Here is a 20,895-nt window from a genome sequence, read left to right on the forward strand (position 1 = left end):
ACACGTTTATTTGTGTATTTTACTGGAGACTCTTTTGTTTTATAGTGAGCTAAAAATATTATATATTCTTATTTTCATTATTCTTTACACAGAATTTAAATGTGTTTATTCCTGCTGTTGTTCCTTTTTTTTGTGACGATATCGCCCTCGTGTGGCAAAGTGAGAAAACTGTTGATGACGACATTACTGTGCGCCCGGTGGCGTGACGCAATCATCGTGACAGTTCTGTTGAGCAGTTTTTGTGATGTTCTGTTCAGTATTTGTTTCTCTGTATTAATGTAACATTTTAAACACAATGAGCTGAGGTTACGTTGATCCTTTTCTTATAATAACAGCAATATTACTGCTTACCGCGACATGTCGTTCTTCATAGATTCAGTGATTATGTTCACTTCTCAGGTAAGTGCATCCTTGCTACCTCTTCTATGTCATTATTGTATACATAATAACATGAACAACGCTTATGTTAAAGTTACATTTATTATGCAGTGAGTAGCATACCACGTTTGCATGTTTAACATTTTCGCAAACAATAAGTGAATGAAGTGTCAGTGTGTAACTGTAGTTAAAATAAAACGATGGAAATGGTGCCACTTCCGTAGATGATACAGAATAATAATAATACAAAATCCAAAAGCAGTTTAGCTTTTACATGTTTACAAAACACAACATTATTATTATTATTTATAAAAAAAATACTTTGGAGCCATATCATTTCGCTTTGTGTACTTCTTGTATAATTGGTTTCAGGACTTTCACCGTCATAAATAAGTTACTTGAATTAATAATAAAAAGTTAATTCCAAGTGTGTATGTTTTTGCTGTAATATAAATATTTTTTTGTCTGCTTAAAAATATTTGTAATGTGTTTTTTTTAAAGTTTTAGCTTTAATTGTTTATTTTTATGAATGTCACATGTTTCCTGTACACAGGTGCTGTTTTTCGGGTTTGGGTGGCTCTTTTTCATGCGGCAGTTGTTTAAAGATTATGAGGTATCATGTGTAGTGGTGTAGATTTGTGTTTTATTACCTCTGGCTGTTCAGAATCTCTCTTACACATGATTTGTCTCAATTTCTTCTCAGGTTCGACAGTATGTTGTGCAGGTGGTGTTTTCTGTCACATTTGCCTTCTCTTGCACCATGTTTGAGCTCATTATCTTTGAGATCCTTGGTGTATTAAGCAGCACGTAAGTATACTCATCCACTGTAAAAATAGGGTTGCTGATAAGAAAGTTGCCAACCTTAGTACGAAACCATCCTTTATTGAGAACTGTACAATACATTAGATGATCTCAGTTACGTAATGTTTGTTTTTACAGGTCCAGGTATTTCCACTGGAAGCTGAATTTGTATGTGATATTGCTAGTTCTAATATTTGTGGTGCCTTTCTACATTGGCTACTTTGTAGTCAGTAATATACGTTTGTGTAAGTAGCTCTGTCCTGTATCAATGGTTCTGTTGCTTTTGCAGAAGTATTTGCAAAATGATCGAGCTTTAAATCCATGTTTTTGCTTTCTTCTCTCTTATAGTGCAGCGACAAAGACTGCTTTTCTCGTGTGTGGTCTGGTTCACGTTTATGTATTTCTTCTGGAAACTGGGAGATCCTTTCCCTATACTTAGTCCAAAACATGGTAAGAAACACCATTGCTTGTGACTTTAGATGAAACGCAATTCACAACATATTTTACCTTTGTAATCAGATGGATTTCTAAATGATATGTATTTATTCTCTGGACTATAATTAACTATTTCCCTGCCATTGATGAGTTATGCCAAAGACAAGTTTGGTATTTTTGAAGAAACCTACCCACATTTGAGAGGTGATAAGAAGAGTTAGGATAAAACAGGGGTTTTGTTTTTTAAAGCAGAGGGTCTTTTCTTTCATTTGGCATATTGTATGTTTATATGAAGAGTTTGGTTCCAAAACACGATTTAAAAAAAGTTACTCTAAAAATCAGTATTGTATCAGGTCAGTATTAAAAAGAAAATTCCTAATTTTATGCAAAATCCAATATCCGCCATGTTATTCTGTCATCTTTTCTCCCTTTTTCCCAAAATGCGATAAACACCAGTCCTCCTTTTCTGCAGAATGTAATAAATCCACTTAACAAATCACAGCGCACCATTCTACGCATTGTAAACAGCAATGGCGGCATATTGAATACATACAGAATTCTAGTTTTCCTTTTCTACTTTGTACTTCGTGATCAACAAACAAACAAAATAATACTTTGATGGCATTGATATACCTGTGGTGGGGAAGAAACGTAAGCCATCAAAATCGAATCATTTACATGAGAGGCACTCGGGCGAAGAAAAATCCCTTTTTCTTCTTACAGCATCAAGCTTCTGTCATGCTAACACATTGACCCCAGGGGATCTTATGAAAACTTTCCATTATTTTACTTGAAGCCAATGAAAATCGAACAGGACCAAAACATTTTACAGCTGATCTCTGTCAAAAAAGTTTAGTGGCGAGGTCCCAAGGATGACAGCAGCAATGACAGTGTTAATAAAATGACAAAGTCTGTGTTTTGATTAATAGCATTAATGTTTTTTTTTTTTAATCAGTGTATACCACTAGTCAACTAAATGAATATAACTTGGCAAAGATGACTGCAAATTTATATATTAATTCAATAGCATTTTGAAAAAAAAAAACTTTTCATGGATTTATTTGCAATTTGCCAAAATAAAATGATCAGTTTTTATTATAAATCTTTAAAAAACTAATTATGGATTAGAATTTTTAATGTTATTATAACCTAAAGATGCTATGTGAAAGTTTGTAACAGAAAATATTGGTTTTCATCTTGTCACTTTCTTTGTATAGAAAACAAGTTTTTACCCAAATTAGTAAAAATGGATTTATTGCGTTTTGGAACCAAACTCTTCTATTTCCTTAAGAAAATTTTCTCTAAGGCATTTAACTTTTGTTAAAACTCATAAGAAATGCTGGCGAAAACATGCTGGGAAAGAGTAAAATTTATTTTGCAGAATTGGGCATGGCCTGAATTTAAAAGTCATCTACCCACATACTTTGGAGTAAATTGATAAAAATTGTCTTATTTTACAGAAAACTTTGTGCTTCACAACTAAGATATTTTATTTTTTATTTTGTTGATGCAGTTTTGGACCCGTCAGCAGGTCTGCAGAGTTTAAAATTTCGAAATAACAATAAAATAGTAGAAAGAGTAGCCATTTAGAAATGTACATAACATAACAGGACCAAAGGGTTGAAAAAAGTGATTTGTAATGTGAGCTGAACAGAAATGTTGTTTTGGAGGTTTTTACATTTTGATGATTAATTGCAAAGGCAAACTTTCTTTTGATTTGAAATAATTTGCACTGATTAATTATGCACAATATGTGCATAAAGTAATCTGATTGGAAGTTTAATTTGTTGACTGTAAGAGAGCTTTTTAAAACATGGCACATTTAATTTCACCACTATTTATTTCAACTTTATTATAGCCAAACATTTACATGCATCGTTCTTGTGTCTCCTCAGGCATTCTGTCTATAGAGCAGCTGATCAGTCGTGTTGGGGTCATTGGGGTCACACTGATGGCTTTACTTTCAGGATTTGGTGCTGTAAACTGCCCATATACCTATATGTCCTATTTCCTAAGGTAACTTCTCTCAGATAAATAAAATATCGCACACACTTTCAAGTGGCTGGATGGATGTTTTTTAAGTATATGTAAGATACAGGATCTTTTTTATGTCTTTAGAAATGTGACTGACAGTGATATACTGGCCCTGGAGAGAAGGCTGCTCCAGACCATGGACATGATTGTCAGTAAAAAGAAAAGGTAAGATCTGAAAAAATATAATATGTCAGCAAAGCTTATGACAGAAACCAGAATCTGTTCTGTGTTCTGATTGGCTAAAAGAACAAGAACCATTCCCCTTTTTTAAAGGTGACATAGAATGATTGAACGGGGTATTTATCCTTGTTCTGTGATGTGACATGTAGACAATTTTTTTTTGGGTCTGTAATGCCTTAGAAGCTTCCTAAAAACCTCTCTCAGATAGCTCTATTTGGGTGGGGGATTTTCAACAAGTGGTTTTGCACCTATTTGGCTCCCCCTACTGGCTTCACTTGCAATCTCATTACTGATTGGCTGACTTTGCTGCCACTCAAAAAATGTTGCCAATTATTTTAAAGTGGTGGGGCAGTGAGATGCCTGTGATGTCATAAGCATCAGTTTTTCAGATTGGGCCGTTTTCTGGCTAACATTTCTAAAAGAGGAATTTCTATGAGACTGAGATGTTTAGCATGTCTAGCACTTTTTGCATGTTCCTGAATGCGGGTAGACTACCATTATTCAACAAAGACAAGGTTAAAATGTTTTTTATTATCTGTCCCCTTTAATTTATTATTTTGGTGTGATTTCTTTAGGTGCCTGTTTTACTCATGTAATTCTGGTATTATGAGCATTTTTATGTGGCATAAAAATATCACTTGCTGTCAATAATTTTGGCATAATGGTACAGCATGGTATTTCAAATATCTCTTTGTAGAATTGCAATGACAAGAAGGCAGATATACCAGCGTGGAGAGGAGCAGAATAAACAGACGGGATTCTGGGGGATGATCAAGAGTGTGACCTCCTCACCATCAGGCAGTGAAAGTATCCTTAACCAGCAGGTTCATGCAAAGTGCTTGACTAATTCAGGTCCTGAACCGGTAATGCAAACCCTTAAAACCCATTTAGGAGTGAACTGTACAATTACAAGAATCACATTTCATCACCCTTGTGTCTAAAGTGTCAGAGCAAGACATTTAACCCCAGATTGCTCCTGTGGGACTCTCATAGCATTTCAAGTTTGGTTGAAAAAGCAGTAGTTAAATGGAGAGTAACTAATACCGGTAGTCATGTTTATGAGGATTTGCTTGTTAAAGGGGTCATATAATGTGATTTCATGTTTTCCTTTGTCTTTGGAGTGTAAAAATCTGTTCATGCATATAGAAGATCCGTAAAGTCACAAAGATTAAAGTCTCAAACCCAAATATCCATGCCTTCCTAAAATGCCGTGTCAAACTCATCCCCACATATCTTTGTCACTGTGTGGGGTGATTTGCACAATATCGCCCAAATGTATACGCAAATGTAGGGCCCTATAAAATCCATGTTATTTTTTTCCAAATTCCGTTTTATTTTTTTCCCAAATTCCGTTTTATCCGTTTAAATTTTTGGCAATTATTTTTTTTTACATTTTACTGTTATTTTAGTCACGATAACACGATTACTTAATGACTGTAACACATGCATTTACACACGCGCACACACACGCACGCACGCACACACACACACACACACACGCACACACACACACACACACACACACACACACACTTCAATTCAATGCATTGTTTAGTGTTGTTGCAGAAGGCTACACGTGTAAATGCAGTGGTGCCTTCAGAAGTGCCTTAAACACATCGGTCCAGCGGAACGCGATCGACGTTTTAAACACGATCGCTTGAAATGCATATAACTTTACAAACATACACAGTATTACTGATCTGACTTCGGACAGCATGAGCTCGCAGCTCTTTGCACGTGCGAGCGAAAGAGAGACAGAGAGCGGCGCCATGATGCAGATGATTATATTTTAAATGCGAGGGATAGTTAGTTTGCCTCAGCTCGCTTGAAATGCATAAAACTGAACAAATACATGAGGATTTGTGTTCATACTTTGGACAGATGCGTGAGCGCGTGCACGTGTGAGAGGTGCAGTGAGACAGACGTGGATGATAAGAGTTCATGTATCTTTGCACTCACAGTGAACGGAATATTGACAAAAGTTACAAAATAAAAGTTCTCCGGTCACATAAATGTCATGTGAGAACTGCTCAGAACTAAGTGCTTAGCGTCAAATTTCTTAATTTTTTTGCTGACGAAAGCAGAGTTGTGGTGAGCCGCTTCGCCATGGTTTCAGTGTTTTGGAGGGGGTCTGAAACGACGGGAGGGGGTGTGTCGCTCAGATTTACTTTCCACGGTCTGCATTTCACCCAGACATTTCTTCTCCCACACAAAAACTGAATTTTATTCAAAATATGTCAAATTCTGCGAAATTCCGCGTTAACACTAGATTCCGTGTTAATTTGCCAAATTATAGGGCCCTACAAATGTGTAACTTTTATTCTCGCTGTAGTGTTGTTGCCGCTGTGCTATGGGAGTTGATAGTCCAAATATGGTAAGGGTAGGGGTGGGCGGAATGACCAAAATCTATTTCACGGAATGAGTCATTTTATTTCACGGAACGGAATATTTCACGGTATACATGTTTTTCAGTTTATATTGTTTTTTGATGATAAAAATGTACAGAAATACACCACTCACTTTAGCTTTTAACTAAATGCTCACCACAGTTTTAAAATATGAGCATTGAATCTTGTTTTTTATTCAGTTATTAATTTTATAGACTATTGAAGCTATAGTATGGCTTCATTGTATTTTGTATTTATACATTACATTAAACATATGCAATATGTAAAATGAACAGGTATAAATATATGCAAAAACCTACAGACAGGATAAATACCTGTATATGAGAGAAGAAGCTCTAGATATTACAACCCCAAATCAGAAAAAGTTGGGACACTGTAGAAATTGTGAGTAAAAAAGGAATGGAATAATTAACTAATCTCATAAACTTATATTTTATTCACAAAAGAATATTAATAACATATCAAATGTTGAAAGTGAGATATTTTGAAATGTCATGCCAAATATTGACTCATTTTGGATTTCATGGGAGCTACACATTCCAAAAAAGTTGGGACAGGTAGCAATAAGAGGCCAGAAAATTTAAATGTACATATAAGAAAAAGCTTAAGGACTAATTTGCAACTGATTAGGTCAATTGGCAACATGATTGGGTATAAAAAAGCCTGTCAGAGTGGCAGTGTCTGTCAGAGGTCAAGATGGGCAAAGAATCACCAATTCCCCCAATGCTGTGGCGAGAAAGAGTTTTCTGAATTTCTCAGAGAAAAATTGCAAAGAGTTTGAAGTTATCATCATCTACAGTGCAGAAAATCATTCAAAGATTCAGAGAATCTGGAACAATCTCTGTGCGTAAGGGTCAAGGCTGGAAAATCATACTGGATGCCCGTGATCTTCGGGCCCATATAGGAATGCTACTGTAATGAAAATCTTAACATGGGCTCTGGAATACTTCCAGAAAACATTGTCGGTGAATACAATCCACCATGCCATTCACTGTTGCTGGCTAAAACTCTATAGGTCAAACAAGAAGCCATATCTAAACATGACAAAGAAGCGCAGGGGTTCCCTTTCGAGGAACTCGAGCTGCGTCGCCATAGCAACGCTTTGGGGAACGCCTCGGCGTGACTAATCTGAAGCACGTGTAAAACATAATCAATAATTTGATGATTGGATACTGACCGTGATGCCGTGCGGACCAGGGGTATAAGGAGGCATCCCACACAAACACACTCGCTTTTAGTGCCTCAGCAAGTGACTACGTGTATGTTTGCATAAATCTGAAGTGTGTTTAAGAAGTTCAAGTATGTGTATCTCCCTGTCAGCGCGATATCACAGACAAGGATACACATGTATATGTGTCTTCGAGCGCAGCACGCACAGTTGGCTTTTGAGGAAACTGGCTGTGTGCACTGTGAGCATTCCCGTGCACGTGTTGCGCTCCAGCTTCGCGCTTAGAGAAGGATATCTCAGGCTCGCGCCCTCACGGGTCCGGTCCCGCTTCTGTCGAGGCAGAGCGGTGACTGCACTCATGCGTGCAGGCGGCGGTATCCCCGCCTACACCCGTGACATCTGTCTCTCGCTCTCTAGGAAGCTTGGGTTCGCGGCTGCGATCCCGCTTCTCAGTGGCGGTTGCACTCGTGGGAGTCGCCATATGATTTCGCGCAGGCGGCGGTATCTCCGCCTGCACGTGAAGTCCCTCTCTCTCACTCGCCGGATCGGGAAGGCGCCCTGCGTGAGAGCCATATATTTTCAGCTGTCTTTCTCCGGAGAGACGGATCATCTTCATAATCCGCCTACTGTTTAAGGCTAAACGTGCAGTTTCCACGTGAAGCCTCCTCTTTTTACAGTATGAAGGTATTATATATACATACGTTTTTACACCTGTATGTGTAGGCTATGTATGTATATCTGCCTGTCACAGCCTGCATGAGCTGTTTGTCATTGTTTGATGAGTCAAACAGTGATTTTGTGTCTATGCTGTGTGTTGCTTGTACAGCTGTGCACAGCATTTATTCTCCTGATCGGCCGCTGGTGCGCCATAATTCAGATAATGATTTTGTGTGTTACGATTCGAGATCCTCATCTGCTGAGGCGGGTGACGTCTTCGTTCGTGGCACTCACTTTCTTATTGAAGCAAAGCAGCTCACACCTCATTTATGGTGCCTGCTTCCCTTTGGTGCGTAGTACGACAGGCAGCCCCCATTAACCTTCACCTGCATACAGCTGGCTCCAGTAGTGGAGCATGGCTACATTCTTGTGCAGGAGGCTGTAGAACCTCCACATGAGAAATGACAGCTTACAGCCTTTACTTTAATGTTCCAAAAGTAGGGGAATCGTTCAGTGATGCGGCTCAGTTCTATGCTGTTACTGAAACCGATTGTGATGCAATCAGATCCGAGGACTGATTCCTTACATTAGAGCTTATGTCTCCATTCAACATGGGGGGGGGGGTTTCCCCTCTCGCATGATCAAAGTCGCGCATCGTTGTTTGCGTGCTCTGGTAACAGGAAGAAAGCCATGGCTTCTGTCCCAAGGTCCTGTGTTGGGTGCGCGTTGTCGATGTGTGGCGCTGACAACAGACGCATCCCTCACAGGTTGTTGCGATTATGGAAAGCCAAAAGGATCAAAATCGCATCATCGGATATGGCACTGAAATTGCCTTGGAAATATGGTGGTATGGGTTGGACTCCCATTTCCGTCCAGACCTGATGAGCCATCATGTGCTTGTCCAGATAGACATCACATCAGTGGTTGATTAATAAATTATTAAGGAGATCTGCTATCAAAGTCACGCATCGTTGCCTGCGTGCTCTGGTGGTGTGGAGAAAACCTTGGTTTCCATCCTAAGGCCTGTTTTTGGGTGCGTGCTACTGGTGTGTGACACTGACACCAGAACGCACTCCCCACAGGTTGGAGTACAGTATGGAAGGCCGAGAGGTCCAAAATCACTACATTATTGATTTTGGGATAATGGCACTGTGGTCTCTGGACAAACTGTGCTCGTTGACGACAATTTAGATCCCAGGCCACTTGGATATGGCAGATGCCCTGTATGGCAACACCCATTGCTAGGGAGTTGAGACTCCGGCCAAATGTGGTGAACCCCATTTGGAGAGGATTTGGACGCGCAGAGGTGGATCTGTTTGCGTCTCAGGACCGCACACACTGCCCAATGTGGCTTTCTCTTTTCCCCAATCTCTCTGCCACAGAAGTTCTGGAGGAAGCTTGCCAGAGGTATGGCCTGTCAGTTTGGCCTCTGAGGGGGCCAGGCTCGTAGGCTCAGGTCTCCCAACTGAGGTTGTGGAGACCATACTTTACTCCTGACAAACCCAGTTAACTGCCCTGTTTATGTGGTGCTGAGGTTTCTGTAGGAGCAATTCCCTGCTGGTTTAACTCCTTCCACTCTTAAGGTTTAGGTGGCAGCAGTCTCTGCCTACCATACTCCTTTGGAAGGATGTCATGTTCCCAACTGAGGTTGTGGAGACCATATGATTACTCCAGAGCTCCCCCAGGAGCTTAGGCACTAAGTGGAGAAACTTCACCTCATGGTGTTCAGCTCACCTGACAGACCCAGTCAACTGCCCTGTTTATGTGGTACTGAGGTTTCTGCAGGAGCAATTCTCTGCTGGCTTACTTCCTTCTACTCTTAAGGCTTAGGTGGCAGCAGTTTCTGCCTACCATACTCCTTTGGAAGGATTTCATGCTCCCAACTGAGGTTGTGGAGACCATATGATTACTCCAGAGCTCCATCAGGAGCTTAGGCCCCATGTGGAGAAACTTAACGTCATGGTGTTCAGCTCACCTGACAGACCCAGTCAACTGCCCTGTTTATGTGGTACTGAGGTTTCTGCTGGAGCAATTATCTGCTGGCTTAATTCCTTCCACTCTTAAGGCTTAGATGGCAGCAGTTTCTGCCTCTACCATACTCCTTCTAGAAGGACCTCATATCTCATCTGGACAACCCTCAAGAGAGCTTTATGCCCTTAAGTGGAGAATATTTCACCTATTGGTGTTTAACTCCTCTTACAAACCCAGTCAACTGCCCTGTTTATGTGGTACTGAGGTTTCTGCAGCAGCAATCCTCTGCTGGCTTAACTCCTTCCACCCTTAAGGTCTAGGTGGCAGCAGTCTCTGCCTACCATGCTCCTTTGTAAGGACCTCATGCTCCCGAATGAGGTTGTGGGAACCAGATGATTACTTCAGAGCTCCCTCAAAGAGGAAGCTTATGCCCTAAAGTAGAGAAATTTCACCTTTCGGTGCTCAGCTCAACTGACAGACCCAGTCAACTGCCCCTTGACGTGGTACTGAGGTTTCTGCAGGAGCAATTCTCTGCTGGGTTAACTCCTTCCACCCTAAGGTTTAGGTGGCAGCAGTCTCTGCCTACCATACTCCTTTGGAAGAATGTCATGCTACCAACTGAGGTTGTGGAGACCATATCATTACTCCACCTTTAAGGTATAGGTGGCAGCAGTTTCTGCCTACCATACACTTCTGGACTCTCTGAGGGCAGTCTACATACCACGCCACCTGAATGTGGCAGATGCCCCTTCGAGACAAAAGACATCTCCGATAGGAGTGGAGACTTCATCTAGATGTGGTGAACCACATCTGGAAAAGGTTTGGACGCGCAGAGGTAGATCTGTTTGCATCCCAGGACACCACACTTTACCCACTGTGGTTTTCCATGGTACAGGCATGGCCGAGGCTACGTCTGTATGCCTTTCCCCCCTGGTTGTGTTTGTCCTTCCACGGGGAAACTTTATTCCCTTAAGTGGGAAATTTTCACCTCTTGGTGTTCAGCTCATCTGACAGACCCAGTTTACTGCCCTGTCGACGTAGTTCTGAGGTTTCTGCAGGAGCGTTCTCTGATGAGTTTACTCCTTCCACCATTAAGGTTTAACGGCAGCAGTTTCTGCCTACCATACTCATGTGGAAGGCTCATCAGTGGGTAGACACCCATAAGTACTTATTTAAAGCGAGTGGGGGACCTTCAGGCCCTGTCGGTATCCCCGACATGTCTTGACTTTGCACCTGGGATGGCTAAGGCTTTTCTACACCCAAGGCCAGGTTATGTTCCCAAGGTGCTGAACAATGTGTCGAGGCCCATTGTTCTGCAGGCCCTTTGTCCTCCCCCATTCAGGAGTGCGGACCAGGAAAAGCTAAATTTGGTGTGTCCTGTGTGAGCACTGGATACATATGTTTACAGGACTGCTCAGTGGAGGAGTCCAAGCAGTTATTTGTGTGCTTTGGTTCACCCAGAAAAGGTTTACCGGTGACCAAGCAGACTTTGAGCAGATGGATAGTGGATGCTATCTCACTGGATTATGAACATCAGGGTATACACTCACCCGTCGCTGTGAGTGCCCACTCTACTCGGGGTATGGCTGCCCCTAAGGCCTTAGGGTCAGGCGTTTCGCTCCAAGACGTATGTGATGCGGCCGGTTGATTTTCATCGCTCACCTTCGTCAGATTTATAATTTAGACCTAGACCCCTCTTTAGGGTCCCAGGTTCTTTGCCTTGACTGTGTTCAGTTATACACGCTACAGGCATTTGGTAGTATGGAAGCGTGGGCATCTCGTTCCCCAAAGCGTTGCTATGGCGACGCAGCTCGAGTTCCTCGAAAGGGAACGTCTCAGGTTACGTATGTAACCCTGGTTCCCTGAGAAGGGAACGAGACGCTGCGTCTCCATGCCATACTCCCTGCATCCCTGCAGGCACTTGCTTCGGCACTTGGAAGCGAGTGTGTTTGTGTGGGATGCCTCCTTATACCCCTGGTCCGCACGGCATCACGGTCAGTATCCAATCATCAAATTATTGATTATGTTTTACACGTGCTTCAGATTAGTCACGCCGAGGCGTTCCCCAAAGCGTTGCTATGGCGACGCAGCGTCTCGTTCCCTTCTCAGGGAACCAGGGTTACATACGTAACCTGAGACGTTTTCTCTGGGCCAATGATCATTTAAAATGGACTTTGGCAAAGTTGAAAACTGTTCTGTGGTAAGACGAATTAAAATTTAAAGTTCTTTTTGGAAAACTGGGACGCCATTTCATCCAGACCAAAGAGGACAATGACAACACAAGTTGTTATTAGCTCTCATTTCAGAAACCTGCATCTCTGATGGTTTGGGGTTGCATGAGTGCGTGTGGCATGGGCAGCTTACACATCTGGAAAGGCATCATCAATGCTGAAAGGTTTATCCAAGTTTTAGAGCAACATATGCTCCCATTCCGCCGTCGTTTCTTTCAGGGAAGACCCTGCATTTTCCAACATGACAATGCCAGACCACATACTGCATCAATTACAACATTAAGACTGCGTAGAAGACGGATCTGAGTACTGAAATGGCCAGCCTGCAGTCCAGATCTTTTACCCATAGAAAACATTCAGCACATCATAAAGAGGAAGATGTGACAAAGAAGATCTAAGACAGTTGAGCAACTAGAAGCCTGTTTTAGACAAGAATGGGACAACATTCCCATTCCTAAATATTGGTCCTCCTCCAGCTGTTCCTTATATGCACATTTAAATTTTCTGGCCTCTTATTGCTACCTGTCCCAACTTTTTTTGGAATGTGTAGCTCTCATGAAATCCAAAATGAGCCAATATTTGGCATGACATTTCAAAATGTCTCACTTTCTACATTTGATATGTTATTTATATTTTATTGTGGATAAAATATAAGTTTAGGAGATTTGTAAATTATTCCGTTCCTTTTTTTACTCACAATTTCTACAATGTCCCAACTTTTTCTGATTTGGGGTTGTATAAATGTGACAGGTGCTATGATGTGATGATCATAAAGTTTGTTTTAAGGCCTTTACTTTCTATTAGACCTCAACACTTGCATCTCTTTCTCGTCTTTCCGATCAAATATGTTTGTACAAGCAAATGGCGCGTCAAACTACATCGCTCCATCATCGCACGTGTCACTGATATAAACGCGAGTTTTGTCTTAGCTTGCTTAAAGTTCAGAAAACTTGTTCATTTTTTATAAGTGAACTATTTTACATGTTTCTCCGTCACACTCAGTCTAACATGCTGGAGGGCAGAGTTAGCCACGCCCACTTATCTGCGGAATAGACAGAATAGAAAATTATTTTACGTCTGACATTTTATTCCGCGGTAACGGAATATACCGTCATACCGCCCAGCCCTAGGTAAGGGCAGTAACATTTTTGTCACACGTTTGAGGTGTTCTTTTCAGAATGCTTTTTAGAAAGGAGGAGGATAGAGAAGCTACAATAATGTGTGGTATGAGGAAAATAATATATTTTTTTAACCTTAATTTGTAAACGCATTGCATTACCAAATGCACAATATTATGTTTTTTTTTTTTTTTTGCAACGTCACATGAACCCTTTAAGTAGGATAAATGTTAACCTGGATCTGGTGCGTGATTTTCCTTAACTGTGACACTGTAGACCTGTGTCTGATCCAGCAGGAAGTAGATGCTCTTGAGGAACTCAGTAGACAGCTCTTTCTGGAGACTGTGGACCTACAGGCTACCAAGGTAGTTTTCATAATTGACATGTATGATATACTTTTATTGAATATTGATGTTCAATGTATATTGCTAAAATATATTTGTCAATTATTTTATAGTAACCCCAAAATATTTTGAGTCATATACACTAAACAAAATTATAAACGCAACACTTTTGTTTGTGCCCCCATTTTCATGAGCTGAACTCAAGATATTTTTCTATGTACACAAAATGCCTATTTCTCTCAAATATTGTTCACAAATCTGTCTAAATCTGTATTAGTGAGCACTCATTTGCAGAGATAATCCATCCACCTCACAGGTGTGGCGTATCAAGATGCTGATTAGACAGCATGATTATTGCACAGGTGTGCCTAAGGCTGGACACAATAAAAGGCCACTTTAAAATGTGCAGTTTTACTATATTGGGGAGTCAGTGAGTGCGTTTACATGCACAGTTTTACACAGATTACGCTTAATAAACTGATAATGTGGGGTCATGTAAACGTGTAAAACGGTTTTCTTTTATTGGGGAAAGCCCATAAATGATGTAGGTAAAAACCGATCGGCACCGGTAGTTTTTTGCTCATTACCCCGATTTCGGGTGCCATGTAAACACCTTAAAGGGGACAGAGAATGAAAAAACATTTTTACCTTGTCTTTGTTGAATAATGGTAGTCTACCCGCATTCACAAACATACAAAAGTGCTAGACATGCTAAACATCTCAGTCTCATAGAAATTCCTCTTTTAGAAATGTCAGCCAGAAAACGGCCCAATCTGAAAAACTGATGCTTATGACATCACAGGCATCTCACTGCCCCTCCACTTTAAAATAATTGGCTACATTTTTTGAGTGGCAGCAAAGTCAGCCAATCAGTAATGAGATTGCAAGTTAAACCAGTAGGGGGAGCCAAATAGGTGCGAAACCACTTGTTTAAAATCCCCCACCCTAATAGAGCTATCTGAGAGAGGTTTTTAGGAAGCTTCTAAGGCATTACAGACCCAAACAAATCACAGAACAAGGATAAATACCCCGTTCAATCATTCTATGTCACCTTTAACTGGCTTTCTCACAGTTTTGTTCATGTGCGCATGTCTTCGCGTGTAAAAGATAAAGGTCACACGGAGAAGTAAGCGCAAAGGAACGCATAAAAGTCTCAGAGGCTTGACTAAAGCAGTTGGCAGAGAAACTGCAAAAATAAAAGCTGATATTATAATTACAGGTTTTGCAGACACGAGAAGAGATACAACAGTATAGCTCAAGACAGATATGCCGTCAGGTATTTGAACATCTAGACTATGTACTATAAGCGGGGACGTGACTGTCTACGAGAAACCTGACAAATCTCCATGTCCCATGTAAACGCAGTTGTCTGCATAGCCGTTTTTTTATTTGCGTGTAAACGCATGAAAACAGTTTTCTATAATAAGCAGATTTTTAATAGTTATCCGCTTATTCTGTGCATGTAAACGCACTCAGTATCTGGTGTGACCACAATTTGCCTCACGTCTAATCGCCATCACATTGAGTTGATCAGGAATGTTGGTCCACTCCTTTTCAATGTCTGTGCGATGTCGCTGGATATTGGCAGAAACTGAAACACGCTGTCGTATACGTTTTATATGTATATATAAGCGTTTATAATTGTTTTCAGTGTAAATTCATATAAATAAAATAATTAATAAAAACATTTTAAAAATTTTCTTGTGTCTCTGTATCCCAAGGAACGGATAGAATATTCAAAAACGTTTCAAGGAAAATACTTCAACTTTTTAGGTTACTTCTTCTCCATCTACTGTGTGTGGAAAACATTCATGGTAAGAATTATTTAGCTTTGCATACTTGCATGTTTTATAAAACATTTAAAAAGTGTGTGGTTAATAGGGGTGTAACGATACATAATGCAATTCTGCATTTTCTCAATGCAATTCTCAATGAATTATGGTGAAATGACGCTACATCCAAAAGCCAGATGGCGCTGTGGTGCATAACCTCAATATGCGCCGCAAAGTACCATTACACAGGTAGCTCCAGGAAATGTATAAGCATATTTATTAGGGCTGAAACAATTAATCGTGTGTCACATTATAATAATTAATATTTATTTATATCGCTGTTCTTTTAAACATTTACAGGTATTTTCATGATAATAAAGAATATTAATAATGAATATGTTTGACGAATGTTGCTTTTTCAAATACAGGTTTTTGTAAACAACTCTTTCTAATTATTAAATAGCCTTAGTGCACATAAGAATGCATAATATCGCCATTTTGCGATCCAGAATCGATATCGGACAGGTATTATAAAATGTATTGTGTATATCGTTACACCCCTAGTGGTAAATTATATAATGTCATGTAATGAAATGTTTCCCACTTAGGCCACCATAAACATTGTGTTTGACCGTGTGGGAAAGACTGATCCTGTGACGAGAGGAATTGAGATCACAGTCAACTATCTGGGAATTCAATTTGACGTATGTGCTACAGACCTGACCTGCTTCTAAACCTTTTAGATATATTTCACAAATTGTCTTTACATTACAAATGCCTGTACATAGCTAAAGTAGACTAAACATATCTTGAACAAGTTAGCTAAGCATCCACAGATGTGACGTGAGGGTTTTTAAAGGTGCAGTGTGTACATTTTAGGAAGCCTATTGAAAGAAGTGCAATATAATATATTATATTTTCAGTGGTGTATAAAGACCTTACACAATGAACTTTTATGTTTTTATTACCTTGAAAAGAGACGTTTCTATTAACATCCACCGTGGGTCCCCATACATGGATGTCGCCATTTTGCACCACCATGTTTCTACAGAAGCCCTAAAAGGACAAACTGCTCTACAGAGCATATTTCGTTACTGTTGTCTTAGACAATGATATGTTTGAGCCATTGGTTGCAATTCTCAATCTCACCACTAAATGGCGCTAAAATCTATACACTACACCTTTAAATTATTTTAATAATCTGATTGATAGTTTTTTTTATTTTAGCTTTCATTTTAAAGACTTTAAACTGAAAGTCCTGCTTTCCTCCTTTGGCCAGTACACAAATCTGATTAAAGCAATAACTTCATATCGTCATAAAGTCATTTAAAATAATAATTACGATTCATTTATTTCATATGAGTGCATTTGCCCTGCTCTCTTATAAATGCAATAACATTGTACCTCCCTAATAGACTTTATACTCCTGACACAATCAGGTGCTGTGTCAGCTGACATTTACCGCTTTCGTTGGCAGTAAATGGTTTCCCGACCTGTTTAAATCTCAGTCAGCATAGCGCTCATAATGATGGTTTAATCTTTCCCCGTGAGGAGCTAATGATTCAGCCTCTTGTAACATCTGTGTTCGGCTTCTCTCTCACTCCTGATAAGAGCAAATGCGACTCGTCCCCTCCTAATGGATAAACCCTCTTAATTCTCTGTTTTCCCACAGGTAAAGTTCTGGTCGCAGCACATTTCCTTTATCCTGGTGGGAATCATCATAGTCACGTCCATACGAGGCCTTTTAATCACACTTACCAAGGTATTGAGACACCAAAGTGCTTTTCGTTCTCGTTCAATCTTATCACTTTAGGTGAAAATGTCACATATTACACGTGTTCATGAAGGCGTGTGTGTGTAATGGGAAGGGATTATCCTCTTTGAACATCTGCGGCACGCTTTTGCCGAATTCAAAAAGCTTTTTAGGCATTTTAAACATAAAAAGATGCGGTTTGGGCTAATCTGTTTGTTTTGCTTACAGTTTTTCTATGCCATATCCAGCAGCAAGTCCTCCAATGTCATTGTACTCGTCTTGGCACAGATCATGGTGAGACACTTTTATTAAAATTACCCATGACTGTTTAATCCCTAGGCCATTTTGTTTGCCGATACTTGAAAATAATGGCTTTAGTTGATAATTGAGTCGTCTGTTTAACAGATATCGCTCATCTGCCAACCTGCACTCTAGATATCAATTTTTGTCCTCAGCTATTTAAAAACAACATTGATTGGCCACAATGTAAGACACATTCATAAAGCAACAATGTGCAAATATGAAAAGCTTGCCCAATATTGATTGTTATTTAGTTACATTATGTTTTAAATAACTTTATTAATCCCCGTCCCTTACTAATATAATCTGATTAAACGTTCATGTAGCTCATTTGGTAGCACCATAATCATGGGTTTGATTCCCTTGGCATGCACATCCGCATTACATTTACATTTGAAAGATGATTTACTTGTAATGTAAATGATAAACAAAGCGAGTGTGACATCTCTCGTGTCTCTACAGGGAATGTATTTCGTCTCATCTGTGCTCCTTATGCGTATGAGCATGCCTCTGGAGTACCGCACTATAGTGACTGAGGTACTGGGGGAACTCCAGTTCAACTTCTACCACCGATGGTTCGATGTGATCTTCCTGGTCAGTGCCCTCTCCAGCATCCTCTTCCTCTACCTGGCTCATAAACAGGCACCTGAGAAGCACATGAACCTGTGACATCACAAGTGACCTCATCAATGGGGACAAAACGGAATCTTCTTTCGTCTCTCCTTTCAAAGGACTGAATCCTTTTAAAGGACTGTATATCCTGAATCAGGAGGGACCTGTTTATGTGGGTCTTGGTTCAAATCAGTAATGCTGATTTGGTTCTTTTTTTTGGAATGGCCTATGTTAATGAAGGGAACGATATTGTGGGTTTAATTTTTTATGGTTGGTGTCAAGTGTTTTTTATGGAACGAGTAAAAATCATCCTAAATCAGGTATTATTGTGTTTGTCTGAATGAGAGCGTCTGTATTGGCCTGTGTATGCTGACATCGAGCTTTACCATGATATAAAAAACAAAGAAAGTATTTTCACTTTTCCTGCTATGACATCACAATGAGATTATCTTTTATTATTTACAGTGTATAAATCATTGTTATGTCTCCTACAACTGCGTTTTTATCAGCTGACCTGTTGGACTCGTTTTTCTCTTTGGTTGGTTAATTGTTAATTTCATTCCATACATTGTGCACTTTTGCTAAAGAACCGTAATGATTCACATATTAATACTTTGTTTAGTGTGAGAAATACTTATCTACTGAAGTCATGACACAACTGAGGGTCCACAAGGTTATTTGGTTCATTTAGGGTATTACAAAACATAAGTGCATTTGATTTAGGGACAGCAAGGGGATGTTTTTTTTATTCAAATTGTCATTTCAACTTACTATTTTAAATTTTGTAAAATGTTTTTACATTGTTATAACTCATCAAAATGAGTTAAAGCTCACAAAACACTCAGCTGTAACAAGCTACTGGAGGCGTACCGTGTGCGATCAAGTCACGAGCAAGCAACATTATCACACAGTCTCGAGAACTTATTATTCACTTATGTTTAGGGCTGGGTATTGGCAAGGGTCTCACAATACGATACATATCACGATACATGGCCCATGGTACAGTGTATCACGGTACGGTGCGGTACGATACGATGCATTGCATGTTGCGATACAATGCAATACTTTTTCTTAAACAATATCGATAGTCGAGATTGAAATATCAACACACTATCGGGGGAAAATGTATCACGATAGATAGCTGTATCACGATAGATAGCTGTATCGATATTTTTGCACAAACATTTATGTTTGTGTTGATTAGAGTAAGAGCTGCACAATTAATCGTAAAATAGTAACATAATAGCTAAAAGCCTCAATTACAGCTGTCCATTTGTGCTAATTTTTGTGCAAATCTGAGATTTTAAAATTCATAATTTGACATGTCATTTAGCCATTTGTTTGGATTTTTTACTAATGTCATATAATTCCCATAATTATTTGTGATTTACATAGACTTTAAAAATGCTGGGTTATTTTCAACCCAGCATTGGGTCAAAAAGGAATGAGCCCAGCCCCCTTGGATTGTAACTTAATTTATGCTGGGTTGTTTGGGTTAAATATAACCATTTTCTGGGTTAATTTAACCCAAAGGCTGGGCTTGACCCATTTTGATCCAATGTTGTGTTGAAAATATCCCAGATTTTTTTTAGAATTTAGTATTATTTAGTTTTGGATTTTTCTAATTTACCATGAAGCTGCTTTACAGAAAGTCATAAAACATTAAAAAAATTAAATATAAAATCTATTAATCGACAATAATAATCGTAATTACAATATCAAGGTGAATAATCTAGAATTATGATTGTTGTCATAATTGTGCAGCCCTATTTACAGTTTATGCACTAATGTGCCATTGCCAACAAAACAAAGACATTTGATGCAGTTTTACTAACCGCCTGCGACTCATGACCTTGGCCGGGTTTCCCAAAAGCATCGAAAGGCTAAGTAGATTGTAAAAATGATCGTACAAATCATCTTAGATTTACGGGCCGTTTCCCAAAAGTTTCGTAACTTAAGTAGCACTTGAAAATCATTGTAGATGTACAAGTGCTCTGGAGTAATCGTTAATTCATAAGTGCATCGTAAAACAACAGAGTTACAAAGTCACCTGCAGGACAACCAGCAAATTGCACTCCTGCAATGACCATTTATTTATTGGGTTCTTCTTTGTTTATTTGTTTAAATTACTTTAGTATAAATTCAAATGAGAAATCAAATTTAAATGAACATAAATTAATAAAGAAGGAAAACATGTTGGTACAATTTTGGTAAAAGTTGGTACTAGCAAATTGATAAATGTTTCCTAGTAATTGCTGCTATACTACAGTAAAAATAATTGTTTTGAAGGGAAATGGCATCTGATTAAAGAAACCAAATAAAAATGTATGGTACAATGCAATAATCCCTAATAATAAATAAACATAGATAATAAAAAACAAATAATAATAATAATAATCTATTATATAAAACGCAGAAGGCATTTCGCAGTGGGACGAGTCCTAACTAAATACGGAAAATAATATTTCATCATTCACAAATTATTCAAATATTTAAAAAGTCTTTGAACAATAATGAATTTTTTTTTTTAAATATTAGTGCACATCTACCGAAGATCATTAGCGCTAAACAAGCTTCTGCTACAAATTCGAGTCATTCTATTGGTGACATTTCAGGACTTGACAAACGGATAGCGACTCCTAAGTAGCACTTAAAACCCAGCTGTGAGCGATTGTTTCACTTGCATCTTTGGGAAACGCACAGGAACAACGAATGTTCGTTAAGTAGCTCGTA

The 20,895-nt window shown here is 39.3% G+C and overlaps 1 protein-coding gene across 1 annotated transcript; it reads left to right on the plus strand.

The window, feature by feature from the left end:
* Nucleotides 1-202: 202 nt before the first annotated feature.
* LOC135782560 (Golgi pH regulator) lies at nt 203-19,667 on the plus strand. The gene is made up of 14 exons (XM_065292925.2): nt 203-399; nt 932-991; nt 1,082-1,185; nt 1,318-1,424; nt 1,528-1,629; nt 3,510-3,630; nt 3,733-3,813; nt 4,526-4,635; nt 13,658-13,746; nt 15,447-15,539; nt 16,106-16,201; nt 17,170-17,259; nt 17,479-17,544; nt 18,013-19,667. The coding sequence occupies exons 1-14, from the start codon at nt 358-360 to the stop codon at nt 18,217-18,219; spliced, it is 1,368 nt and encodes a 455-aa protein (XP_065148997.1). The 5' UTR covers nt 203-357; the 3' UTR covers nt 18,220-19,667.
* Nucleotides 19,668-20,895: the final 1,228 nt, after the last annotated feature.

The sequence above is a fragment of the Paramisgurnus dabryanus genome, chromosome 15 (assembly GCF_030506205.2).
Source record: "Paramisgurnus dabryanus chromosome 15, PD_genome_1.1, whole genome shotgun sequence".
NCBI classification, from domain to species: Eukaryota; Metazoa; Chordata; class Actinopteri; order Cypriniformes; family Cobitidae; genus Paramisgurnus; species Paramisgurnus dabryanus.

Coding starts and splice junctions, on each gene's coding strand:
- LOC135782560 (XM_065292925.2), top strand. CDS start 358: ATGTCGTTCTTCATAGATTCAGTGATTATGTTCACTTCTCAG. Junction 400..931: donor TGATTATGTTCACTTCTCAG/GTAAGTGCATCC, acceptor TCCTGTACACAG/GTGCTGTTTTTCGGGTTTGG. Junction 1,630..3,509: donor TATACTTAGTCCAAAACATG/GTAAGAAACACC, acceptor GTGTCTCCTCAG/GCATTCTGTCTATAGAGCAG.